General features: G+C 39.6%; 1 protein-coding gene across 1 annotated transcript in view; it reads left to right on the forward strand.

Annotated features, from left to right (window-relative positions):
- PLA2G4A (phospholipase A2 group IVA) overlaps nucleotides 1-27,351 on the forward strand; it is a 62,903-nt gene that overhangs the window by 649 nt on the left and 34,903 nt on the right. Inside the window, exons 2-5 of the mRNA XM_035892465.1 lie at nucleotides 5,420-5,501; nucleotides 18,565-18,713; nucleotides 22,294-22,407; nucleotides 25,600-25,637. Coding sequence (XP_035748358.1) covers nucleotides 5,420-5,501; nucleotides 18,565-18,713; nucleotides 22,294-22,407; nucleotides 25,600-25,637 — 383 coding nt within the window. The remainder of the gene's footprint in view (nucleotides 1-5,419; nucleotides 5,502-18,564; nucleotides 18,714-22,293; nucleotides 22,408-25,599; nucleotides 25,638-27,351) is intronic.

Genomic DNA, 27,351 nt, shown 5'->3' on the forward strand with positions numbered 1-27,351 from the left:
AAACAAGCTCGGTGTGTTCATATCAAGCACTTCTTCTAACAGTCCCAGAATCTCACAGCAGGAAAAGTGATATAAACTCTCAAATATAGTTACCGTACACTTGTCATAATGTTGAACTTTTACATTTCTAAAAATACAGAATATGCTTCCTTGAATTGATCTCTTATCAATTATGTGGTTTCTACCCCACGCAGTCACATCCTTGACATCTGCTGGCTGCAAACTCACTTAAAACTTGTGTTTTACTCACTCTGTAGTTCTATGAATGCTGCTGTAAAGACAGATTTCAGGTCGTTGTCTGTATTTAACTGTTAAAATAACACACTAATTTACTCCTTTCTACATCAGTGCCCTCTCCTGGATGGAATGCTTGATCTGATCTGTACCTTTATGGGAGAGGTTGCTGAGGCACTCTGTTATACTTCATTGAATCACTCACATAAAAGATCTTTTTTTGATACGTGTGTGTATATATATATACACACACCAAAATGGAGCCTTAGAAGTATATGTAGTGGGATAAAAATTTGTGTGTGTGTCTATGCACAAATGTTTGTCTTAATTGTAATACCCTGTGAAAGAAGAGCATGGACTTCACTTAAGAAAACAGCCAGACATTTTCATTTGTCCAAACATCAGCTCAAGTGCCCTTAATGTTAAGGAAGTAAGAGTAATAAATACTTCTTATACAATCTATTTATATCAGAGCTTCCTGGTTGGCATTTTGTGTGCAAGTATGTCTCCTGATTTGAGTTACGTTTTGTGGCTCAGCATTCTGGGATATGAAAAATACTGTATTCAATGCATGCAAATCCCTTGCTTTCTCAGTAGTGCACAAAGTTCATAGGTAAAACCTGATTGTGTTACGGGAGATCTTAGCGTGTTGTTCCGTTTCCCAGTCCTGTAGTGGGAAGGTAATGGTATTTATGTACATACAACTGCAGTGATATGTAGAATAAAGGAAATTAGATAATTAAGGAAATTTTACTGGAGGAAAAAAAAAAGTGGTCAAAGATGGGAAAGGAACAAAGGAAGCAGGAGGAAGAGTTAGAAGAGGTGGAGAGCTGTGGTGTGAACAGGAGATACTGAACCATAGCTGTGCAGGATACTTGGAAAACCTTGTGTTTTGAACCAGTAGAGAGTAAATACTGCTCACAGGAGTTTCCGTAATTCAGAAAACCCACATTCAGAGAGAGCATATTGAAAACCTTTTTTTTTTTTTTTTTTCCTCCTTCTCTAAATTTATGGAGAAAGAGGAAGTGAAATGAAACAATAGGTATAGCTGGGTAACTTTGGATGATAAGTTTTAGGGGTTTGAGTTAATTGTGAGCTGCAGAAATTTTTAACCTGGCTTAGATTTTTAAAGGTATGCAGATGTTGCTCCACTCAGTGTTGCAACATTGAAGTGATTTATATACCATCGTCTATTTTTCAGAAGTAATTGAGGAGTTGGCAATGTACAGATTTTTATCAAGACTTTAGGTAAAGATAAGTCACTTTAGAAAATGCATCTTAGTCATCTAAACTAGGAAGGGCTGGATTTATAAAGGTATTCAGAGTCAATACATTTCTTGTAGTATTTTCAGGGGGACGCTAACTTCTTTAGAACTCAGTCTTTCAAAAATCTAACCAAAAAAAGTGTCTGAAAGTTGTGCTAGCTGTTAATATGGACACTTAGGCCTCTTAATACCATTAGAAACTGGATCCTAAGTGGAAAATTGCATTAATTTCCGATTGCACTTAAGTTGCATGAAAAACGTTTATTTTGGGGTAAGAAAAGATCTAGACTTTTGAGCTTCCTGTGTGTCTCTGTGTATTTTTTTTTTTTTTACTAAATGGGAGATAATTTATTTTAGTAGTTGCAAATTTCTTCTAAGCGTATGATTATGGCCAAATATTAATAACTCTATAATTATAAGCCTCAGCGTGTTATTTTGGGTGAGGCACGGGGAGAGAAGATAATGTTTTTCTGTTTTGCCAGACCTCTGTGTTCTCTCATTCATTTCAGAGGATACCAGATGTTAAACCAGACTTAACTTTCTTGGCAGAACAACAGCTGGAATGACAGGGTTTGCTGCTTAAGTCAATAAAAAGCAGTTCGCATGATAGTATTAGCAAAACAGTTATTGACTTACAGTAGAAAGTAATGACGATCTCTATACTGCTGTTAATGAGAATATACTAGTAAGTGGTGGTTTGGCCTTTTTTTGATGGTAGGCATTTCATTCAGGCACATGAGTTTCATGAGCAGGACTAGGAGATGCCGAGAAATTACTTTACAGAAGTGCTTTTTGTCAGTGAGCATCTTGCAGTGCCCCCATTTTACAGCCAGGATTCTGGGGCACCAGAATTGCACGTGAGTTCCATGTAGCAGCTGAGAACTAAATCCAGCACGCCCATGTCCCATACTTGTAACTTAATTATAACTCCATCCTCCTCTTTGTTGCTAAATGTTCAGTGATCTCTGATTTGTGGTCTCTGGTTAGGACAGGCTCTTTCTTAACAGCTAAGAATAAGGAGAAGGGTGGTATGTTTGTACTTTGGGCTGCTTCTGTTAATTATAAGGTATATCACAAAGGAACTACATCAGTCTGTGTGAACAAACTCTGGGGCCAGGGCTGCATTGTGAAACCGACACTTCAGCGATCTGATGTGCCTGTGAAGGTGGCATGCACTGATAAAAGAGTTTCGAGCACTTTCAAGAAGCAGACTGAAAACTAGGGACAGTGAGAGTCACTGTTTTCTGCAGATTCACAACTTGTAAAAATTCTTGAAGCAGCGTAAGGGATGGAGCTGGAGTAACTTCATGTAGCTGTGTTCACAGCTTTACCAGCTGTTCCCAGATACCCGTTAAAATCCCTGTTTATCCTGCTGTGGCAGAAATTTGTTCAGAGAGAAGTCCCTTGCCTCCTTCCCATGCATCCATCCACTCTTGGAAGCTATGATTCAAAAGGTGATGGATGTCATGAAATCATTGGTCTGTCTTCTTGTCAGCAGGCTGTTAAATAGGTGCTGCTTCTTAACAACTTTCAATTCCCACATCTATCAAACACAATCTGTTCTTTTGAGTTTGATACTTTTAAGGCAGGTCCCTGCTGGGAGAATTGATTAGAGTCTGGATTCCAGTTTTTACTGTGGTTGGTGAATCACTAGCTGTGCAATGACTATTTCAGTATACCACTTGTAAGGTAACAGTTTACCACAGTTTCCCCTCTGCCTACTTACTTGTTCTTTGAACCCAACAACTCCTACAGCTTACAGGGGAATAGTTACAGAGTTGAAACTTACTACTGGGCAGACTGTTGTGAAATGAGCCTCCACCAGTCTTCACAACTTGTGGGTGATTACAGCCTTAATAAAGATGCAGTAATTCAGTGTCTGGGTCAGCCAGTGTTTGCAGTGAAGTTGTACCCTCAGTATCACTGCACGCATTTTCTCCTAGATATTTTGCTATGGTGATGTGCCTATGCCTTTGCAGACCTCTAAACTACAGAATTGTGGAGGAGTTTGTTGGTATCATTTGCATTGTTTTTTAATGTGCCATGATTCAACTGTTACTTCAGCAAAAGTGGCTTGTGAATGCTTTCTTTAAAAGATTGGGTTTGGCTTTTTTCTTTTTTTGAGAAAATGATATATAACCTATAAGAGTGCCATTTTTGTTTGTTTGTATTAGAGGGATCTAATTTGGTTCTAATCTCTGGGTGTAAGCATGTTGTAGATGTGAAATAATGAGGTTTGGCTGAAGCGAACAGTTCTGAAATGGTTACAAGTACCACCTGGAGGCCCTTGTAAAGTCTAGCAGTTGAAGCAGCAGTAGCTTAAATGGAGGTATGTGCCACTGTTGAAAGCTAAGCCGTGTATGGATTGAAGGGTTTTGTTGGCTTATCTGTTTGTTCCTTTAAAAAGGGTTTTTTAAACAAAAAAAAAAAAAAAGGGAAAGTATCCAGATGAAAACATAGCAGGAAATCACCAGGCACAGCCTGAATAAGCATGTCCCATGTCAAGGGTATTGTCTATCTCATTTAAATGACCGTCAGTGAATTTCCTCATTCTGGTACTTCCCCCTTTTCCTTCTGATTGGAATATGTTGTAAAACCTTTAATATTTTGTTAGTTGTTTTTGTTGTAATGACTGGTACACAGTGTTTATTTCAATGTATTTCACAGAGTTAGTGGGTGGTTAGGAAAAGATATCACCGTTTCAGAAATGGAAACCTGAGGTAGGGGTGTATCACTGTATGTGATAGGTGACTACCTGAGGTCCCATAGGAAGTATACTTTTGATACAGTGGCTTGAGCTGTAAGAGCTGGGCAGCTTGGACCTGATGCTCTTTGTAGAGGCAGAGCTCAGGTGTGAGGTGATCCCCTCCCAGTGCCTGAGTTTCTGTTGCAGGAGAGTGAGCTGGCACTCTCCACATTGTACCAGCACGTAAGTCAATGTTTAGGCACTCTGGGCAGTTAGGCAGTTTGAGTGTCTTAAGACTAGCTTTAAGATAGCAGTGTAGATACAAGTGCTGAGAGGCAATTGTGTGAGACTTGATCCTGGCTCCAATACATAAAACTTAAAATTTACCCATGGGCTCTGTACTGTGTCCCTGTAAAGGCCAGTTTTGTCTGCCTTGCAATATGCAGTGGTGATTCTCATAATGGTATTCAGTAGGCTGGTCAAACTTAAAGCTATGTAGATAAAGTAACAATAGATGTGAGTTACTGACCTCTTTTCATTAAGTTTTTTACTTTTGTTTCTTAATTTCATGCCTTTATCTATTTCCCTAGTTCATTCGGGACAGACCTGCTCTTAGAAAGGCAGCTCCTGCTGTGTGCTTGGGCTTTGCAGGAATCGGGAAGCTCCAGAAACTGCATGAAATTTGCTCGTGAATGTTTTAACAGCTTGCTTTTCACCTTCCCTCCATTGTCTTAAGGACACTTGTATTTGAATATTAATGTGTACTAAAAAGGTCTATTCCATGCATTGCTAACTGTATCCCTTGCATGTGCAGTATGCATATATCTGTTCCAGAACATATTCTTTGACATAATTGCACCCGTTCTTTTTACAGGGGGAAGGTAATTACAAAGATAAGCATACTGTAAAATAGCCCCCTTTTTATTTTTTTCTTACTGTACCAAGTTGTCCCTGACTGACTAAATGCCTTAAAGCAGGTTCTGTAGAGAGGAGGAGTGTTATTCATTGAGATTAGTAGGTGTGGCTGCTGGAAAATCAAGTAACCCTAGTATAAGGTCTGACCTTTCAGTAAAGCTACAGGGTGCAGTTCAGCTTTAAGATGCTCTATCCAGTATGAGTTTCACTTACATTTTGACTGGGTGATTTATCTCTCTCAGTTTTTGGACAAAACGAAACCTATTTTGATAGGTGTTTTTTTTTAGAGCTTAATCACCTCTAACTCTCTGACTTCCAGGTGGAACACCAGTATTCACACATATTCACTGTGACAGTAAGGAAAGCCACAAATGTCACAAAAGGAGCGATTGGTGACATGCGTGAGTATTTCTCTTTCTATTTTGTCTCTTTCTTCTAGGAGATTGGTGCTGTAGGCAGGGGCAGGTGACACATCAAGCTTGTCATGCATTAAATAATTGTTAATGGGTTGGTGGTTTGGGTTTTTTTTGTCTTGCTTGTTAACGCTAGGGCAATGTACCCATTTCATTGCTCACTCTAACTCAGAAGGCAGATTTGCTGCTCCTTCTTTCCATTGATCCAAAAAAGCTGAGTGAGTTGTAAACAATTTGCCTCGAAGCCAGAAACACCTACACTTAGTTTTTTGGCTCAGTTGGAAGTGCTGTTCTGAGTATAGTGAAACTGGCAATTGCTGTATCTTCAAAAGGCTGTGGTTTGGTGGTAGGAACACTTAAAAAGAAAGAACCTTAGAGCTCTGCTGAGTCAATGCAGTGAGAAGACAAAAAGAAAAAAAAAAAAAAATCCCAAATGGATAAGCAGATCTCATGGTGGAGAGCTATGTAATACACCACCACTTCTTCCCCTTTCTGTTAGGCTTCTGAGCACCTGGACTTTGCTGAACAGGAAACCACTAGGAAGAATGACCCATGAAAACTCTTGTCTGCTTTAAGGGGCAAAAAGGAGAGAGGCTGAATTGGCTGAATCTGTAAAAGAATATTCCCTCTTCCTAGATTATGGCTGTTTTGTGGTCAGGTCATCTCTCCCTTTCCCTGGTGCTTCATGCAAAGCATTGCATAGCACAAGGCTTGCAGGCTGGGGCTGCGAGGATGAGTGTGGTACCTTGCTCCTGCTCCCTCATCAGGCTCGTTTGACATGCAATTGTTTCTCTCCCAGCACATTCCTGGAAACTGCTTTCAGGTCAAGATACAGCAACTGCTCTGACACACAGCTTTGCTTCAGCGGGTTAATAGGGTTTTTTTCATAGTGTCTACTGTTGATACTAAACTTGGGGGGCGGGGGGGGGTGGGAGGGACAGTTGGAAGGGGAAAGTTCAAGAGCCACAAGTCTGAGGGGAGAGAGGGGAGCCCTGGCAGAAGGGGAGAAGAAAGCATTGGGAATCTATTGAGCATCTACTGTGGGGTGAAAGAAAGGAGCACACAGAGAAGATGCAGTGGGATGTTATCCTGGTGGCCTCTGAGGGGGTCTTCATATAAGAAGACCTTGGGAAAATGCTGTAAAGAGTAGAACAAGGGACCCACAGGTTTGCATGTGGAAGAAGATGGGTTAAATTGTGTCTGAGAACCTGTGTCTTCCAGAAGTCTGTGGCATAAGGCAGTGTAGCAAACATGGGAAGGGAAGAAAGGAGCTTGAAATGGGGACCCCATGATATGATTTTAAAGAGTATGGAAAGGGTGAAGAAAACCGTAAGACCATGGCATTTTCACCCATCCCAGGACAAGTGTGGTCCTGTACTATAAATTCCAAATATTATCCATCAATATAATTGGATTTTTTTTCCAGACAAACCTCGTATCTTACCAAATCATCAAAACTGAAAAGCTACTCAGGAAGAACTTTTTATTTTGATAAAATCTGACAGAACTATGCTCAAGGGCCTCTGAAACCTGCTTGGTTTCCTGTCTGAGGTAGCTACGAGTGCTCTGTAGCCTGAGGCCCCTGCAGTCTGGGGCATCTCTGAGTGGGCTTCCAAGTTCCTGGGGTTTGTTCTTGGAGTCCTGGCAAATCTGTCAAAGTGAAAGAAACCAGATTGTTGCCTTCTGGTTTTATTTTGGGAAAATGAAAGATATTTTTTTCCCATGTGTATACAGAGCTTGGTATGTTGGAGCCTGGAAGCTATTTATCAAATCAGTAATCATGTTAATCACTAAAGAAAAGTGCATGAAGCTATGAGTGGTGGAGAGTCTTTACAGTTGATCGTGCCAGCCAACATATATATTTTTTTTCTTTTATCTTGATTTGCCAAAACTGTAACTTGTTGAAGGAATTTCTGAACTTTTACAGTGGGTTTCCGGTATCAGGGATAGGATTCACTACCAGGGAGGGTAACTGTCATACATAATATGAGATTCCTTGGTTGGGGTGGGTACTTGAGTGTTGCTCTTCCATGGAGGACACTACCAAGTTGTTGACTCTTCTGGTGGGCTTCTCCTAATTTATTCTATTTTTGTTGCTGCAGTTTGTGTACACAGTGACTGCTCTGTGGGCAAGAGAGGTAATTTTACATTGTGGTGGTGATGGAGGTCCTGGGGAATATGAGCTTTTGTGCAATGTTTTGCTTCTTTTTTCCATATCAGAATGGAATTTCTGGGATAGCTGTGAAAGATCTGAGTTAATCTAAGTTCATTAAATATGTAGGAGTGTTTACAATTTTGCTGTTTGTGTGATATTTTTCATCTTAAGGATTTGAGGTCTACCTTTGCTCAAGGAGTTTCAGATGAGAGATCTAGTGTGCATGGTGCCCTAGGTCTGTGGGTGGGCATGGAGGACCTGACTTAGTTATCCACACCTCTGTCTCCTCAAGCCTAGGCTGGGGAGATATGCAGTATTTTAAGGAAGTTTTTCAAGATTTCTTGAGCTCTTCATTAATGGAGAGCATAAACAATTGTGTCATCCTTAAAACTAGATAATAGATGCCCCCTACACTGTATTTTCCACAGGCAATGTGTTTTCCTGAGTGAACAGTTCATGCACAGAGCACTGCTGATTCAAGATATTTTTAGTGTCCTGGCTGACCTGGGTGGCTGGAACAACAGAGAAAGCTGGTGCTAGGATAGCTTCCAACCCTCTACTTTTATTTTATTTGGCTGAGATTTCCCATTGTCTCTGCAAGATTTAAACTTTTTGTAGAGTGATCTGACAAAAACAAGCAATCTAATCTGAATCTTGGTCATACCTGGATCTGAGTAGCTAAGCTACAGTAGCTGCTTTTGTTTCTCACTGATAAAGCATCAAAATAAAAGAAAATAGCAAGAATTGCATCATAGAATTTTTCCATGCAAATGCTTTTCATATAAGAAGGAAGTTAGTCTATTTATACCAGTTTGTCATTCTGTGGATGTCTGTGTGCATGATAAATTAAAATTACTGTAAGAATACATGAGCTGGGATGCTTGGAGGAGGGAGGGGGGGGGAAGCGAAGAGGAAGGGGGAAGTTTTGACAGCAGACTCCCTCTTTACCAGGATTTAATTCAAGTCCCTTCTTATTTCAGGTATCTGCCGATTTATTGTTGCCTTCGTATAGGAGTACTTCCTTTACTGATTTAATCTGTTTTAATTTTATGGTGTTCCTTTCAAGGTGACTCTCACATTCTAGTAGATACTGTCCCATCAACATCCAGTCAATGCATGTCTATCTTTACAAAAGATTTAAATTCTATTTTAGTGACTGCTCAACTCTGTTGGCTAAGTTTTTTTTACAGGCTGCCAGGTGCCCACAAAGCCACTCTATTACTCCCCCTACATCACCAGGATGGGGGTAGAAAATATGTTGAAAAGCTTTCATGGGTCAAGATGAGGACAGGGAGATCACTTACCTATTACCGTCACTGGCAAAACAGACTCAATTTGAGGAAATTACTTCATTGCAAATTAATTTTAACAGGGTAGGATAATTAGAAATAAAACTAAAACCACCTTGCCCCCTACACCTCCCTTCTTTCCAGGCTCAACTTCACTCCTGACTCTTCTGCATCCTCCTCCCAACTGATGTAGGGGGATGGGGACCTTGCCTTCAGTCCAGTGAGTTCTTATGTAGTGGATGCTTAGTTTTGAATCTACTCCAGATACCACACCATACTGCAGAGCCTTTCTTTACTTCCATGACAATACAAGAAGTTGGAGAAAAAGACCAGAATCGCAAACTGCAACATTCTGGAATGGAAATGCTTGCAAACTGTGGTTCTTCTTTCTATAGGATATGTCCCCTTCTGGATTTTCAAGTGGCTTGGTGGGCCAGAGGAAGCATTGTAAAATTTTGTCTTATCTATTTAAAGGTCTGTTTTTCCTTAAGTATACTGGCTTTCAAAACAATTGGTAGCATCTACAAGGGGAACTAGTTGTATGACTACTCTTAATGATCACTAAGCTTGCTTAATCCTGTTTTGAATTTTCAGCTTTTACTTGCTTCATCTACTTTGATGTTATGATAATAGACAGTATAATTCTGGGCATTTTAAGGAAAGTCTTTTCTTAAAACCAAATATGTTTAAAGCCTGGATAGCTTATGGTGCTGGTACTTGGCTTCTATTGCAATTTCTGTCCACCCAGTTGGAATTAAGGATGCATTTCCATTGTAGTTGGGCTGCTCGGATAAACAAGTTAAAGTACTGGGAGCGCTCCTGTCAACAGAACTCAGCCCTTGTTGCAAAACTTGCTAACACGCAGGTGGAAAGCAGCTTCTGCAAGTGGCTTTTGGCACGGTTAGCCCATGCTGCTGCAACCAACAATAGACATCCCCTGCAAGTCAAGGAGATGTTTTTCCACTGGGGCAGTGTCACTGATATGCTTCCTGGTTGCCTCCTGCTTCTCCAAAGGAAATGAGGAGCTGTGGCGTTGTGTGGGATGAGTGTGCACCTTTCCCTGCCTGCAGCACCCTGGCTTGTAGGATCTGCTTCAGCAATGTGGAGGAAAAGAGGAGGTGGTGTCCAGTGCAGTTTCAGTCACCATTTCTCTCTTCTTATGCCTTTACCCTAGGATAGTGTTCACTTTCAGCCATAGTTCTTGGTGTTGAAGCTGGCTTACTTAAAGCCAGTCACAGTAGTCTAGTGCAGTTTAGGCATACATCTGCAGTGTTTTAAACCTGAGCTAGCTGGAAAGGAAGGAATTGGAGATTTGCCTGCTTGTGTTGGGGCAGGGACAGAACATTTTGTGTTACAGCAGCTCATTCAGGACTAATCCAGCTGTTCTCTGTATCGCAGCTGGCTGGTCTTGCACCCTGACATAGCTACATTATACTTTATTTAACTGTTGAAGTGTCAGCAGATGATGCTCTTCCTGTGAGGCTGTGAAGCAGGACCTGATTTTTGCAAGGGAGTTTCAAGAGGAAAACAAGCCAAAGTCCTCCCCTTTGCCAGCCTAACAACCTGGAAAAAGTAGGTCAGAGTTGGCCAATCCTCTAAGTCCTACAAGCTGCATGTGCAGATCTTCATGTGGCCAGGAGCCATAAGATGTACTATATGCCTAACAGAGCAAAGCAGAGGAGGAACGCTGGAAGTATCTTGCAGGAAGGAGATAGAAATGTTCCCATTTGGACCCACGCTGCTCCAGTATGTGCTAGGGTGGTTTGGATGGGCAGCTAAGTCCCAGGATGACCAAGCTCTGTGGGCTTCAGCAACCCCTTTTGATTTGACTCTTCCCAACAGCCCTTGTACCAGCCCTACTGTTGGTCATGTCCATGCTCCATCGCCAACCATAGCAGCTGACTCCAATATGTACCCTTAAAGGACGTGTTTCTTCAAAAATGAACAATACTAGTAACAACTGCTCATGAAATGTCTGCTGCAGATCTCAGTCTAACACTGAGGCAACTGTAGACTAGATTTCAATTTACTTGACGCACGCAGTATTTTTGCCCTGTTGTAGGGTTAGCTAGACGCGGTGCTGGGAGGTGAAAGTTTTGTTGGAAACAGGCTTGTGTGTTCCACAGTGAAACTGATCTAGAAAATGCTGCTCTTTCTAGTTGCAAAAATACCTTTTGGATGATAACCAAATTCTGTCTCTGAACACTTGCCATGTAGTTTTTGAGGCAGGGACTGTTTCTGTAAAATGTTAGTGAAAACTTGTTTTCATCCTAGAGGAAGGCTGTCCTATTACTCCATTACTCTGTAATGATAATATTGAAGTAGTCATGCTGACTTAGATCAAGGATGATCCATCTTGCCTGATACTCTGGTTGAAGGACCTTCTTGTCTCCCTGCTCCCTGATGCAGCTTCAGGAGAAGGGAGCTTGATGGTGACTGGGAACTGTTTCTGTTTCATGTGCTGTCATGTCTCCAGGCAGAACTTCATGGTGGGGCTCTCCTGCAGGGAGTTGTGGACCCCACTGTTTCTCCAGTTTGAGCCTTTCACTCTCTCCATTTAGGAGGGGTCTCTCTCGGTTTATTCCATTTGTCTTCTGTAATAATTTGATCCTGCTTTCTTTTCTTTTTCCTCTCATCCCTCTTCCCGGGAGGGGCTTTGAAGTTGTATTAGGCTTGTGCTAATGCCTGATCGTAAGGGAGAATCAGGAAGAACATCAGTCATAGTCAGATACAAAGAAAAAGTACGAACAGGGTAAGCATGTGATACTTTCCTCTGATCTTCTCCAAGCGCTCAGCTGTCTTCACTAAGGGACTCCCTGAGCTGGGTGTGCTTCTGATGAATTAGTAGCCCTCACCGAGTTTCTCTTGAATAAACTTTACTGATTTTCCTTGAATCCATGTAAGTCTTCTCATCTACAGCTCCTTTGATAAGGAGTTCTGCAGGTTGCTATTTACTGCATGAAGACTTTTAATTTGTTCTGAAAATGTTTTTTTTAAACGTGTGTCTTGAAGCATCCTCTGGTTACTTGCATTTTGCAGGATGCTAAGTGTCCCACATACCAGTCTGTACCAAAGAAAAGTTCTTACACATAAATAAATGTGCTAATTTATATATTTGTGACTGAATGTGTTCTGAAGGGGAGAAGAAAAACTCATCATTTAGCCTTCATCACTATACAAAGGAAGACTTTTGTAAAGCCTGTCACTAAAACCATGCTCTATCAAAGGGTCCAGCCAACAGTGTTAAAGGACAGTTGAAATACAGGGAACATCTGCTTAGTGCTAGGTTGTGCCATGCTTGGTTGGACAGATGCACAGATGCAGATTGCTCAGATGCACAATCATCCCTTTGCCTTTATGGACCTGTTAACATCAGTGTGCTATACGCTAAGTCCTTTGCAGTCCATTCTTCAGTCCTGTAAATGAAATGCTGGTAATAACCTGACTGAGTGGCAAGGTTGGGGTGGACACAATTCACAGGTGTCATTTATTTTTGAGTTTCCTGTAATTGCTTGTGGTAGCAATGATGATGGTTTTACTAAGATGTGATGTTTACGTAGCCAACACGAGCCTATACTTAGCTATGGTTCTGCCCAGTTAGGACAGCTCTAGGTTTTTAAAATGTTCCTGACAATTTTCTGAATTAAAACGGCAAGGGAAGAGCCTCTTCTCCCTCAAAGGCCTGGAGGCTGCACATCAGCAATATAATAAATCAAGCTCTAGGGCTGCTGGTAGAGGACCAAAACCTCTAAAGCCTCATGATACCAAACACAAATCCAGTGTAAACTTGTTCTGCAGATTCAGAAAATGTTACCAGTTTAAATTTGTTTTAGCAGTCTTTGTGCCAGACTAGGAATAATCCATACTCCCATCAGCTAACATAAGTCTGGAATAAAAGTAATATTGTGGGTTTTGAGTAATTTACCAGGAATGTGATGATATGCCTAAACCTACTCTAGACCAAATTATCACTGCCCAGATCTGGCATTACTGTGGACCTACAGTCACAGCTGAACTGGGCAGCCATGCTGCCTGTTCCTTCTCTCCTGCTTGTGTCTTTGTTGACAGAGTGAAACACTTCACAAATTTAACACTGACAAAACTCTTAAGAACTAGGTATTTCAATTAATTCTGGCACACTACTAGAAAACCAATTTTTTCTCTGGGCTGTTGCAGACTAATGTTTTAGTCGTGTTTCACTGCTCTCTGTCTGCAAAAAGGACTGTACAGATAATCTAGAGAAGTGAGTATTTTTTTTGGTCTTGGCACTTCTACAAATTTGGTTTGAACCTACTGAAAGGTTCAGCTGATTTGTTTGGCATTTTTTTCCTTTGAAGGCTGGATCAGTGAAACCACTAGTGGTGTCCCACCCTAGTAAACTGTGTGGTAGTGCACAGCCTGTGCTGGGAGTTCAATTCTTTCCTTGACTTAAGTAACGCCGGAGATGAAAAGCACTGTAATAGAAGGCACTAATAACCTCTAATAAATGTATTACCCAATTACATTTCTCATAGCAGAGCTGCTGCTTTGGGAGCTGCCATACTTCACCTGTAGTCACCTTCCACTCATGAAATCTTGCACTGCATCATCCCTTTTGCAAAATCCCTCTTGAGGATGAAGGCCAAAATCCCTGGCATTCCGTATAGTACCTAAAACACAGGCAGCAAATAACCTGTCACCTCCTTCTTGGGACCCCTTATTGGTAATCTCTCCGTGTACTCCTGGATATTTTAGGTTCCCTGTGGCCTGCTGGCATGTCTCCAGATTCTTAGTCTAGCATCTGTATAACTGCTAGACTGTGAATTTGTCTGTTTGAAAACTCTCAGAAGTATCTGCTCCAAATGAACGGAAGGTTTGAATTTATAGTGGTCTCAGCTACAGTCCTCTTTGAAAATGGAAATTCAGAAAATATCTAAAAAGACAGATCAGAAGTTCAGCCTTGTTGCTGTTAGCTGCTGCAATGTTTTATGGTATTGAATGGAGGGCTTGTGATTGTGTGGCTGAGGTAGTTTTTAACGCAAAGATTACCTAAGAGAGTGATGAGGTGCGTTTGTATGTGACAACCCGGCACAACTAGTTCTGTTCTTGGTATTCCTGGGCTCCACCTCTTCAGGCGGGAGAAGAACTTCTGGGTGTCCAAAATCGCGCCATCAGCCCTGCAAGTTACCTGTGGCCTGTGAATGGGTAGGGAGGGTACACCAAGCCGATGTCTTACGCAGAGCACGCAGCAGCCTAGTAGGACCGTTTGCCATCCCCTGCATCCTGTCACACAGCCAGGTAGAATTGCTGGCTGGTCTATGCGGGACCTTGCAGCTCTGCATTTTTTCCAGTCCTCCTTGCCTGTCTGATACTGAATTAATTAATCTGTTACTTGTGCCTGTGTTCTTCTGAACGCAGGAGAGATTTTTTCTAGGCCCTTGTGTTAGTCTGTGCTTTCACTATTGTGTAGCAGAGCAAGGGTAAGCCAAATCTAAGAATTCATATATTAATATGTTGTTTGGGAAACATTAGTTATTTGGGAATTACTGATATTTGACAATTATTGGTAAGTACTGTTTTTAAGAATTGCCTTATTTAAAACTGGAAAATCGCATTAAACTGGGAAAAACCATTGTTTTAAAATTCATTATGTTTTCACCTGACTGTGGCAGAGATCAAATCGTATTCCAATGCCACTGTAACATATTGTCCCATGAGGCCCATAAAAATCACTATTTGAATAGAAATTCAGTCATTACTTTTAAATACACATCAAAATTATGTTTCTGGCCTAGGAGGAAACTCATGTAGCTCGTGCCATGCTGGTTTACTGTGATCAACACCAGTTAATGTCCAACGCCTTTGTGCCCCTGCTTTGTGTTTCTCTAGGGAAGCAGTAGGTTTGCTAACTTCCATAAAATTCTGAGGAGCTCTGTTAGCCAGACAGCAGTGAGTATGTGCTGCACAGCCTGCTCGAGCTCCCTTCTGTGTGCAGAACTGCTTGTGCATAAGGCACAGCTCCCTTCCCCTTGGAGGAGAGGGAGGTAGTCCAGCATTTTCGGTTGCTAGCTTGGCCTCAGTCAGGCTGCTCAGCTGCACGTAACTTCATTCTAACCAAGTTGTACGGTAGTGCAATAAGCCAAAAAAATTGTGGAAAGTAAACAAAGATAGTCATTCAGGACCTAGTAAGATTTTATGGTGGATGATGTTGGTTAACCAGAAGACAAAAAAATCCAATGAACCAAACTAACATAGTTCTTTAAGGAAGTTCTGCCATGTACTTGCTGGAAGATTCCTGTAATTGCATAACTATCGTATCTGGAGATCATGGGTCCAAAAATTTGGATCCAGATTTACTTTCTATAATGGTGATATTAATTGAAATTAATATAGTTTTATTTAATATCCATTATGATCACAAGTGTTTGTGACATGCTCATCTGGAAAAAAAAGACAAATTCTTATAGTGCAGAATTTTTTTGTAGCAAACCAGATTTTGGAATACTTAAGAACTTTACATTTCTTTCAACTTTTGACGGACAAATGAGATAAATTTTAAGGTATGATGATAGTGGCTTCATCCTTGGTATTTTATATTTGAACAGGCTTTTTATAGTTTCTTTATGTGTAGTATGCTATTGAAATAATTGAAATTGGAATGACTGAAATACAAATTATATATCTGAAATATTAATTATATTAATATGGGGGTCTGATGACAGTCATCTCGCCGAATAAGTAACATAAGATCAAATGGTTTCCAGTCACTGTAGAAAATTTTACAGGTTTCTTTAATAGATTGATTAAAGCATTACTCATTTTTAATATGAAAATTATTGATCCTAATTACTGTCCATTTTGTGTTTCATTTCATGATTCATAATGTAATTTAGAGATAGAATTTATAGCAATTACTTAACCAGTAGATAAATCAAATGAGGAAGAGTCATTGAATCCTTTTTTCCTACCTCTTAGCCCTTTCTTAAGCCAGTGTGTTTAAAAATAACAGTTTAGATGCCAACTCTGCTTTTGTTGGTGGATATCTGTCTTCAGCCTCTGGAGAATTTGGTGGATGCTGTAAATCTTACCAAAGGATAATTATGAACATTTTGTTAATTACCTTTATAATTCACATAGCTATAAGCTGACAATGGCAGGACTTTGTTTACATAAATGCTGGAAGTCCTAATTTTATTTTTTAGTGTAGAGATGGGGTTTTAAATACACTTGTACTTAATTACCACTTCAAATTCATTTTTTCCTGAGAAATACTAATGGAGTCTGGTCTTTCTATTCCAGAGCATTATCTATGCCATTATGTGTGAAGCTCTCTAACACTGGGAGAAGGATGATGTTTTAGTTGCATACACATGTTGAGGCACTTACTGTAAATAGTCATAGAGTGCCAGGAAGAGAGGACTATCGAATCATACCATACAGTTACTGTCTTAGGGTAGTGCGTGTGTCCATTTGCAAACCTTCCAAATTTTACCTACATTAACAAGTTGAGATTCACTGCAGATAGCTAGCCCAGAAATTATGGAGGAGTTGTGCGAGAATGCTTGCACAAAGAATAGCCCAGAGCCTAGCTGAGCTGTATAGAAACTTTGTTTTCTTCAGAAGTGTCCTGAGGAAGAAGTACAATTCTTACATGTTGCTTCTTTTGAAAAGTCTGTGGTTGCTATTTCAAGTAGGCTGCTAAAATAAAAGAGCAATTCTACGACAGTGTTGTCTCTACATAGATAATTCTCTTGTATTGATTGCACTGGCCAAACACCAGCTTTTGCCCCATAAACCATTTCATAAAGATGCTTCCTTTTAAAATCAAAATATAAATAACAGCAGTGATCAAGCTCTTTTCACTTATATTTTCAGATTCGTTTTTTTGAAAAACATACGTGCCAAATTGACTAGCTAAAACACAAACAGGAATAAATACATCCATGCAAAAGGATACACACTCTGCCTGCTTTATCTGCGTTTGACAACTTCAGTGTTTTGAAATACATGAAGTGAATACTTTTGTGTTACTTACCAGATTGCTGGTAGCTGGTTTTTGGTCCCCAGCCAATAACAAGGAGTAAGATTTTGATTACTATAGTATAGCTTATAGCAATATCTTAATCAGAGCGCACAGTCTTCCAGTATTTTTCCTCTACATCTGAAAAAGGAAGTTGTAAAATAATAGGTTTTAATTTTCTTAATTGAAAATAGCACAAAATAAACTTTCAGACATGAAAGGGCAGATGATTAACTCTTTGCCTCGGGTTAAAAAAGGTAATAAAGGCAGAGAATGAGAAGGCAGCCTGGCAATACTGATCGTGAAGACTGATTTTTCTAAGTTTAGTCAGTCTGTGCCTTGGGTTTAGTTTCTGTTTCAACACTTATTTGGAGTCTGTCTGATAGGAAGTTAGTAATGGCATCTGTATGCCAGTTGTGCAGTGTTATGGGGTTTCCACATGCTTCAGGATTTTGAATACAGATAGGAAACCATTTGCTGTTTGTGTTTAAAAGAAAAAAAAATAGAGTTCTGTAACTTTGAGCTGGTCACATAATTGCATAAAAAATTGAATGGAAAGGGAAGCATTGATGTTTTGCCCAGAACACTGTTCAGCACCAGTATTTTGGTTAAAACCCAAGCTTTTGTAAGCAAGTTCGGTCTCTTGGCAGAGCAAGTATGTAGAGTTCATTGCCAAAGTAGTGCTTCATGTCCAGACTTAACCAGATGAGCTCTTGTCACTGCTGATTTTGCTAGTTATTTTGCCATTTAGTTTCCAGGGGCCTTGATTCCCTTCTTTCTGGCACAATTTTATGTAGTAATTCAAGGGAGCTAGTAATATTCAGTAAAAGTTGGCAATTAGTTAACATCTGCCAGTGAGAAAACTTATTTAAAAAACACTTGGGGGTTGATCCCCCTGTGCCCCTGACTTTAAATAAGAGACAAGATCAGACATGAATTCTTAGTAGCTAATAAGGATTGCTATTTAAAGGCTTTCCACTGATCCCTAACTTTAAATAGCTGTTTGTTAATTATACAGATAGCAGTGTGACCTGCCAAGCTGTAGCAATTAGCTAAGACCCACAGACATGGAGCACAGTGTAAAATGCTCTGAGATGTTCTGGGGAGTGTTGTAGCAGTCCAGGGTAATTCTCACAGAATGAAATCTTTGCATCACAAAGTGTGTTTACATACAAAATTTTAATTGAGGGAGCCTGAGTCTAGGCAGTTTGTTTATGGTCCCTAAAGTTTCCCTAGCTAGAATACTTAATTCAAAGCGTGACCCTTGTGTGTTATTCTGCATCTCCAGAGATATTTGAAGTACTTTGTGGGTAAGTTAAGTATCTTTTATGTTTGGCAATGGCATCAGAAGGCACGCTAGGTCTAGCTGATTTTCCCCACTAGAATTGCTGGGAGGCCAAATGTTCTGAATTTTGATTCTGTGCTGCCCTGGTAATACACAGAACCTCCTGGGTGGTTTCAAAAAGCCTTTTTTTTTCATTGGGTTGGGTTTTTTTTGAAAAGGCAATTGATTCCCATTTGAAAGTATCAAACTTTTTTGGTTTGCTCTTTTCTTCTTTCTCCCAAACTTGAGTTTTATCTAACTTGAATATTGGTTTTGCTCTGTAGTTGACACTCCAGATCCGTATGTGGAGCTGTTCATCCCATCTGCCCCTGATTGCAGGAAGAGAACAAAACATTTCAATAACGACGTGAATCCTGTGTGGAATGAGACCTTTGAGTTCATTTTGGACCCCAACCAAGAGAATGTTCTTGAGGTAAATCACATGGCTGAGCTGCATCTGTGAAAATAGAAGTTGTACAATGTCTGGAAGATTAAAGTAACAGTAGCCCATACATGTATGGCATCTGTTGTCTCAAGATTGCAACTTTTTTTTAAACATTAAAGTCTGGTTTTTGCCTTCAGGCATGGTGCTAAGCAAGAGGTGTTGTATTATTCAAGAAGTAGCCTTGAGAGGCATTGTGAGATAAGCCTCTGAGTCATCTCGGACTGCTCTTCAGGGCTAGTAGCTTCCTATTCTCCACATCAGCCATAGGTTATTTTCTCCCTGCTTCCTACACAGATTCAACTATTACGGACAGTGAATAGCTGGGGGTAAACTCAAGTGTCTGCTTATTCCCTGCTTCTCCCTGAGGAGACAGAAAGCAGAAGCATGGTTCTGCTTCCTCTTCTATGCCTGGAGCCAAGGGCTGCGTAGCCCACCCAGTGATGTTTTGGGTACTCATTCGATGTGCAGGCTTGTTGACGAAGCCACCATTAAGTCTCAGTACGTTAAGCCTTTCTGGGTTGTGTACAAAAGCTGAGTAGTAAGTGTAACTATTTTGTAAGTAGGCGCAGCAAGCATTTAAGTTTATCTCTAAGTCCTTCCTTAGCTTGGTTCTTTGTAGGGGGTGGCCCTAATATGTGAAGTCTTCTGACCCAGGCTTACGGAGTTTCGGTCTAAATTGGCTAACTGGGACAGAGGCTAAAGCCTGTGAAGTTTTTCATTGAGCTAGTAACCATAAGCTCTCAGGGCTAAACTGTTCAAGATCTGAAAATTGAATTCTGCTTACTACAAGGTTCCCTGTGTTCCTGGGGAGACGGGTAGGTTCTACAGTTTGTGGAGGAAGAATCCCATGATTAGCGAAGTGGACCATCAAGAACCATCATATGAATCCTACACAAGAGACAACAATACTAGGGAATTCACAATAGCTTCACTACAGCTTTGCAGAAAGCAGATTACCCAAAATAGCTTCCACCAGGTGGTCAGGTGCAGCAGTCACCTGAGTTTATTCTTACTAAATACTTTGGCTGTAGACATGGAAGCTGGCCACATGAAACTTGATAAAATTTTGAAAACTCTTTCAGTTTTTGCTTTCCCATAGCAAGTCAGGCAAATAGGTATCAGGAATTAGAAAGAGGAAAGGAGTGATTCTGGCTTCTTTATGAGAAAGCGTTTGTGGAAATAGGAAGAAGAAAAGAAGAACTTGGGTTCATCAACCTGGCTTGTTGCAGTCTGGGAAATAAAAATTGTTTCAATTTCATCTTCTAAAGCCTTTGTGGATTCTAACAAGTCCTGGGGCAGAGAGTTTTTCCTGTCTCTTTACATATCCTATGCTTTTTTGGAAGATCTGCAGGAGCTACAGCTGGCTAAATAATTGATGTGATCTATAGTTGCTCTCATGATCTTCAAAAGATGAGAGGAATGGTAAACTGAGGAATAGTACATAATAGTTAAAACATAGCCCTTTGTTTTTACTGGCATTGTATAAAGACTGGGTCAGATTCTGCTTGTAGTTATACTTAGGCAGCTTCCCTAGTAACGTATGAATTTGTTGAGTACAAAATTTTGTTCAAGGATTTTTAAAGGATAAATTATTAAAGTCACAAACAGCAATGGCCAATGGCTTACCTGCTGCCTTCTTGGGAACAGTGCCACCTCTTATGCTCTGTATCTTTACGCGTTCTGATGTGAAGAAGTTGAGATACTGGCAAGCCATTCATTTCTTACTGTTACATGACCTTAAATATTTTTGACCGTGTCAAGGCCTGGGTCATTCGCTTCCTTCTGTGGCAATAATGTGACTAGCTCATTTTCCACCAGGGTGAGAACGTCAATTACTAAAACATCTTTTGTAATTTGGCTAACATTTAGTAAGGTGTTCCTGAGTTTTTAGCATGCTTTTATGCACTTATTATAAAGTACAGGATTTTGTGAGCTGGCATGCTGTTGATTTCCAGCACAGTATGGCCATAGCATACTGCCAGGTTCTGCAAGTCTCTATCTCCTGTAACAGAGCACAAGAAGATTGATTATAAGTAGAATTTGGAAATGTACGTTTACAATATCTAAAGGCTGTTGCTAGTTTCTGAAACATGCTATAAAATTCCATGAAAATTGCCTGCAGAGAGACAGTGATATCACTCAATGATGGTTAATTGTGGACCTGGTTGGTACGTATATTTGCATACACATATATGTGTTATTCACAGTAAACATTCTCTTCACCATGAAAAGTATAGACTTTAGGTTAAAACTGATGTTTGTGTTCTGCCATTGTTGTACACACACTCAGTGCCCAGCAGAGCCTTTGGATTCTGCATGGATTGCAGCGTCAGAATTAAAATCTGTGAAACTACCTCCCCACCCAAAACCTCATTGTGAATTGCCAAGCTCACACAGACTCCACAATCCTTTGCACTCCTCAAATTATTTTAATCTAAATGTTTAACTATATCCCAAGTGTAGATTTCACTCTAAAGTGTTAGAAACTCTCCAAAATCCCACTAAGAAGTTTTTTCTATTCCTATTGGTTTTAAAAGACAGCCCTCAGAGATTGCAGTAATGGGCATAAAGTTCTGCAAGGAAACAGAAGAACACAGCTCCCATTAAAATAATGAGCTCTGTCTGGAAATATAGTTCATCATTTGAAAGGGTTGCTTGTGGCACAGGATGAAGAAGATTCTTTATAGCTGAGAAGAGGCTGAACCCAGATGTAGCAACTAGTTATTCAAGTGATTGTACCTTGATTCCATTATTTTTTATGCAAAAGATATGATTCAAGCTGCAAACTTACAATATTTTAGAAGATATAATTCCGCAAAGTGGAAAAAAACTGTAAGCCAAAGGAGTTTGGGAACTCGTTTAATAGAAACCATGTAAATGGTAATTTGAAATTCTTTCTGAACATCTTACTTGAGAACTTGGAAGGCTGCCACTGAGAAAAAAGACTGCTAGCAGTAGACCCACGTGCACTAGAGCAAAAGCATTGAACAGTGTTCTGCGATATCCACATACGTCTTTGGATAGCATCACATTTTGAAAATGTATATGCTCTGACATGGAGAATATGAGAAGAGACTTGAAGATCTGGCTGGATACAGGGAAAAGCTTTGTGTAATGTGGAATGCTGCACTTTTTGCCAAATCATTGCTATAAAAATCTTGGTCTGTAGATACAGGCTAGTATTTAAGGGTTCTATCTTAACTTAAATTTTTTTTGTGTATCACATTTAAAACTATATTAGTTTCCCCATAGAGAAGTTTACTAACTGGAAATTTGAAGTAATTGTATATTTTATATGTATAATTCGAAGTCATTGTGTCTGCTTAGAAAGATGGTGAGATTTACTGACAAACATGTTCAGATGGAAAACATTTCGTAAACGATAGTGTCATACTCATGCAAATGAGCTTAGCCTGTTTTAAAAGAACATGTCTTGGCATTGGGCATTGACTGTGTTGGGTTAGGCCTATTACTGTTCTGTATAATTTTTTCTACTTTAGGCATAGGCTGTATGGAATTAAAAAGGGATTTATTGAAGGAGAATTGAATACCCATGTATCTTTTCTAGGTTACTTTGATGGATGCCAACTACGTTATGGATGAGACTCTTGGCACATCCACATTTCCTATATCTTCTCTGAAATTGGGAGAGAAGAAGGAGGTCCAGTTAACTTTCAATGATGTAAGTTGCAACATTCATAGCTTTGCCTGTGTTGGTGCAGCTTTGAACATGATAGAAAGTTCTTAAAAGAGCGCCTGAACTATTGTGTAGACCAGGACATACCATGTTTCAGTCCCTTATCAGGTGTCTGAATTTTATCTGTGCCACATTCTGGTTAGATAAAGCTTCTTCACAAATCAGTAGAGGGTGGTGCCTTATAAAGCCTAAGTGATGTGTCCTAAGGACTCTCCCTGAGTCCGATGTTACTCAGAGTATTCACTCAGTCACTTTCTTGAAGCATAAAAAAACCATTTGGCCTGCTGTTGATAATTGTCAGAAGTACGTGTTCCTAGATGAAAGGAAGTCCAAGACTATTTCTGATCCCATCAGTCTACCTCAGTACTATGTGTGTATGTGTTTTCTTAAATCAAAGTTAAGTTTTGAACTCAAGAAGGGATTAGGGTATATCATGGAGGGGGTAAGTGCGGCAGCCTTTCAGTCAGGAAATAGCTGAATCTGTGGGGGCAAAAGAGGGGGTATCTCAGTTGAGGATTGTTCTCTTCATACCCTGTTTTGAAGCTTGTTTTGTAAGCATTCACTGTTGTCTCTGGTTAAACACAGAGTACTGGCCTAAAGGCACTGTATGTATCTTCAGTGCCACTGAATGCCTTAGTGTCCCTTCTGAGAGAATCCCTTTAAAAGTGTAGTTTCAAACTTCCATCTGCTAAACCACTTTTTGCACCATTTCGTTCAATTTAGTTTAATGGTCTTTGTTAGCATGAGAGGTTATGCAGATTTTGCTGGTCAGGATATTACCTCTCCTACTGATGCCTGTGGCTTCCGGAAAGCTAACAGAAATTCTTTTACTGTTACATGTTTCACTTTCAATAAATTGCTTGTTGTAACACAGCCCTAGTTAACATGCAATAATGCATTAATGAGAATGCTCTAAAAATAAGGGAAGTCTCAATTGGATTATTCTCTTTAAACATGTATACAAAACAGATGGAGTCAGTTTAATGGGGATTGTCTGCCTGCATGGTAACTCCTGGAAATTGTCGTTAAATCTGTGTGTAATTGAGCTGTTCTGCATGTATTAAATACTGTCATTTATTAGAGTAACATATCACAGGCCATTCTGAACATAATTCAGTACTTGCAGCTATATCTATCACATCTTTATATTTATATATATTGTATGCATATACTACATGTATAAATACAGTCTGCATTTCTGTTTTGGGCTATGGTTTATTATATGATCATTTGTGACTGCTCTGCTGCTTTCCATGTGATACAACTTTAAAGTGTGGTTACAGCAAATAACTGGTAAAAGCATATTTACTGGAAATCTGAGAGTTTCATATGTAAGATTTAGCATTTATTAGGCATAGCCTTAGGGCAGTTGGAATTTTGATACCCTTTTTCTTTTCTTTTTTTTTAAAGTTACTGCATTTTTTGAAGTTTATGTGCATTTATTTCACTAACTACTTCAGTAACTTGGGCTTCTAGAGTGCGGGCTGACTGCAGATGCCCAGTCCTGCGAGACACGAGATGAGATAGTGAGAAAGAGCTGATGAATAAATTTTGCAAACACAGTTTACAAAGCTCATGCCAATAACATGAGGCCTTGCCTCATTACAGATACGCTTTAGCTGCTCATTAGCACTCAGCAAAGCTTCGTAGAGTGCACGGGGGGGAAAAGTCAGTATAAAAAGCCAAATATACTCTGAAATTTATAAGCAAGTGGTAAGGGAACATCAAGTCAGGTTGAGCCCAATGTAGATAATTTGTACACACAACGTGTATTCCTGGGAGTTCCGTGGCAGTCTGTATAAGGTATACAAAATGGCTTGCTATTTCCCTATTGGAATGTTTCACTTCAAGGGTTTATTTAATACCATGTGTGTACATTTTTTTTCAACCATTGGATCACTGTGTGGTTTCTGAAGTGCTTTCTAAATGAGTAATATCAGGTGCTGGAATAATGTTATTACCACCCTGTCTTTGAAGTATTTCTGTAAATGACTCTTCACTCTGTTTCTTCATATTCTCTCTTTATTATTTCTTTGCATTTTCTTTCTCCCAGCACCCTGTTAATATGCCATCTCCTGATTAATTCCCATTTCAGAAGGCAGGAGTGGAGTGCCAGGTTTTACCTGGCCCGTCAGCAGGTACACAGGATGTGGGAGGCCAGAGGCAGCTTTACGCTTCCATGTCCTTAACTACTCTATATAAGCGTCAAGCAAACATTCAGTCTGAGGTGTTCTAGCTCTGTTTCTACTGATCACATACTACAGAAGAGGATGATAATCCATTTACAGCTGGAGGCAGAGTGAAACAAGACACCATGTGTGAGTCTGTTTCACATCCACAAGGTTGTAACAGTGTGTTGGTGGCCATTGTGTATGAGAGAGTTCAGGGAGATGAAAATGCTTGTCCATTCTGTCTTAGCGCTAGCAATCTCATACTCTTGAATTTCGTGTAACAAACACAGTTGGTGCTTTAACCATAATTTTTTAACCTTTTGCCTGTATGGAACCTCTTTAAGTGCTCTATGAAAGGCAGAGGAGACGAACCTTATAGGTTGTTGGTCTTACAGGTCAGGTAGTTCTATGTGGTCTGCAAGTGAAATCATTATGTAGTGACATTTATTACTTTACTTGCATCTTTCAGAAACCTGTAAGCAATCGCTCCTCCTGATTGATAATTTAAGTGTACTTAACTGTGGAAAGACACTTGGTGGCTCATGTGGAACACAGAGCAGTCATTCCCTTACAGGTCTTTGTTTCAGATGCGAGTATGAAGTTTATCCACTGAACTGGGAAGCAAGTGACAGATAGACTGTGGCTGGCGATAGAAACAAAGGATCATAAGTGTGTGAAGACAATTAGATCCCTTCAGGCCAAAGATGTCAGAAAGTGATTGTCAGTGGAAGAAAGCCAAAACAATGGGATCTGATGAATAAAAGTCAGGACCTAGCAGCATTTTCTACTGTATTCAGTGCTAGTGGTATATTTTGGAATCACATTGTGTGCTTCTAAAGAAAAAGTTCCATAGAAAATAAACTCATTCATGTATTTCGGAAATATCCTCCTTTTTAAAAGAATGATTTAAAGAAAAATCTGACAGTAAATAGTTAATGTTCCAGGTGTGTCTGTAGTTTTTTCCATCTGTAAGTGGTGTAACCATACTTAAATATTTCTTGTTTAGGTCACAGAAATGACTTTGGAATTGTCTCTTGAAGTATGGTAAGTATCTCATATTTTTTAAAAAAAGGGGAAGATGTATCAGCAGCTAAGGTATTTTTTATTTTACCCTGTTCATTAGAATTTTCTTAAAAACATGTCAGGTAGAGTACAAAAATTCCTGTTTTAACATAGAAATACCAAGTACTAAAAAGTCAGGAGATTTTAAAATTGAGGGTTGTTTTCACATTGTAATCCTGTCATCGACTTAAACACCATTACTTGTGCTAATAGGTATGCCCTTTCCAAATGTTTGCAGGAGCAAGGCCATCATATATGAATTTCTCATCCTGGTTTATGTTAAGTGCTTTCCTTTTCAAGGGCTTTTTCTGTAATGAACTCACAGACATCAGATTCAGCTGTTATCCTCATTATTTTACTTTCTGTGGTAACTTTGCATCTCACATTAACTTTCAGCATATATGGATACTCATTACAAAGCTGCCCCTGAAATGTATTTGAAAGTTAATACCATGCAGTACTGAAGTCAAAGGCCAGGATTTCATCATGTGTAAAGCAGATGCCTACCTTTTTTTTTCTTCTTTTTTTTTTTTTTCCTCTCTAGCTGTCTTTCTCTTTTTTAGCCTATCTAGGTGAAAGACCAAAAATCACCTTGAAGCGTAATCAAGAAAAATATCTTTAAAGCCTAAAAAATGAATTACTGAGAACAAGGCATTTAAAGATTTTTTTTTTTATTATTTTTTTTTTTCTGTAACTATAAATGGCAGTGCTGTGCATTGGAACTGTAAATGTAGAACTCTTTCATGATGATTCCAGAGACTGACAGACATCCCGCAAGGATAATTTCTGCTCAACATATTGTACTAGTAAAGATGCATATTGAGACCACCCCTAAACCTTGTACATTGCAAGTATTTAATTTCTCTGACATTAAATGAACAGACGATGCTTGGCTATGTCTTGCTGCTCTTAGGCAGTAGGCTTTGAAATACGTTAAACTAAAGGATCGGATCATGTTCTGTTCTGTTATTCTCTGATGGCCTTGCGGATTTTGGATTCTTCGTGGACGGTATCATATATACCTTCATGGAATGTTGCTTCTAGGCAGTCTTTTTCCCCCTTTTTCTTAATCCCATTTATTTATTACATAATAGGTTTTTTTCAAATCTGAGGAATTATCTGTGCAAAAATAGATCCATTTCACCAATGTATGTTTTTCATAAAGGACTCTTAAAAATGCTGCCTTGTAGCTAACATGTCAAAGTATCCATATACATACGGGAGTTTCAATGGGGTGGATACCAGGACGAATTTGTACGCTCCTCGCTGCTGTCTGCTAGAGACAGTGCTCCTGGGAGGTATGGTGGTTCAAACCCTTTGAATGACATACAGGCTCAGTGAGTTAACTCGTCCAAATGAAGCGACAGTTCAAATTGTTTATCCTGCCTTGATACCTGAAATGAGATGTGGGAGCTGAAGTTGTAGCTTTTATTTAAGTACAGTATTGAGGTCTTTACACAGCCCTGTGTACATTTTTGATGACACAATGTGGGGAAAAAGCTAGAGAAAAAGGCTTAGTTTCTCCTGTAGCCAGTCAGTACAGTTTGTGCTGAGATCCATACAGTTTTTGATTGTAAGACTGAATGGATACAGAATCAAAATTACCCTCTCCTCCCCTAACATGAATCTCTAACTTAGAAGAGTATATCTTAGTACAAATGTATGAAAATTTTTCATTGTAGTTCTTTGTTCAGTG

The sequence above is a fragment of the Egretta garzetta genome, unplaced genomic scaffold (genome assembly GCF_000687185.1).
Source record: "Egretta garzetta isolate BGI_Z169 unplaced genomic scaffold, ASM68718v1 scaffold304, whole genome shotgun sequence".
NCBI classification, from domain to species: domain Eukaryota; kingdom Metazoa; phylum Chordata; class Aves; order Pelecaniformes; family Ardeidae; genus Egretta; species Egretta garzetta.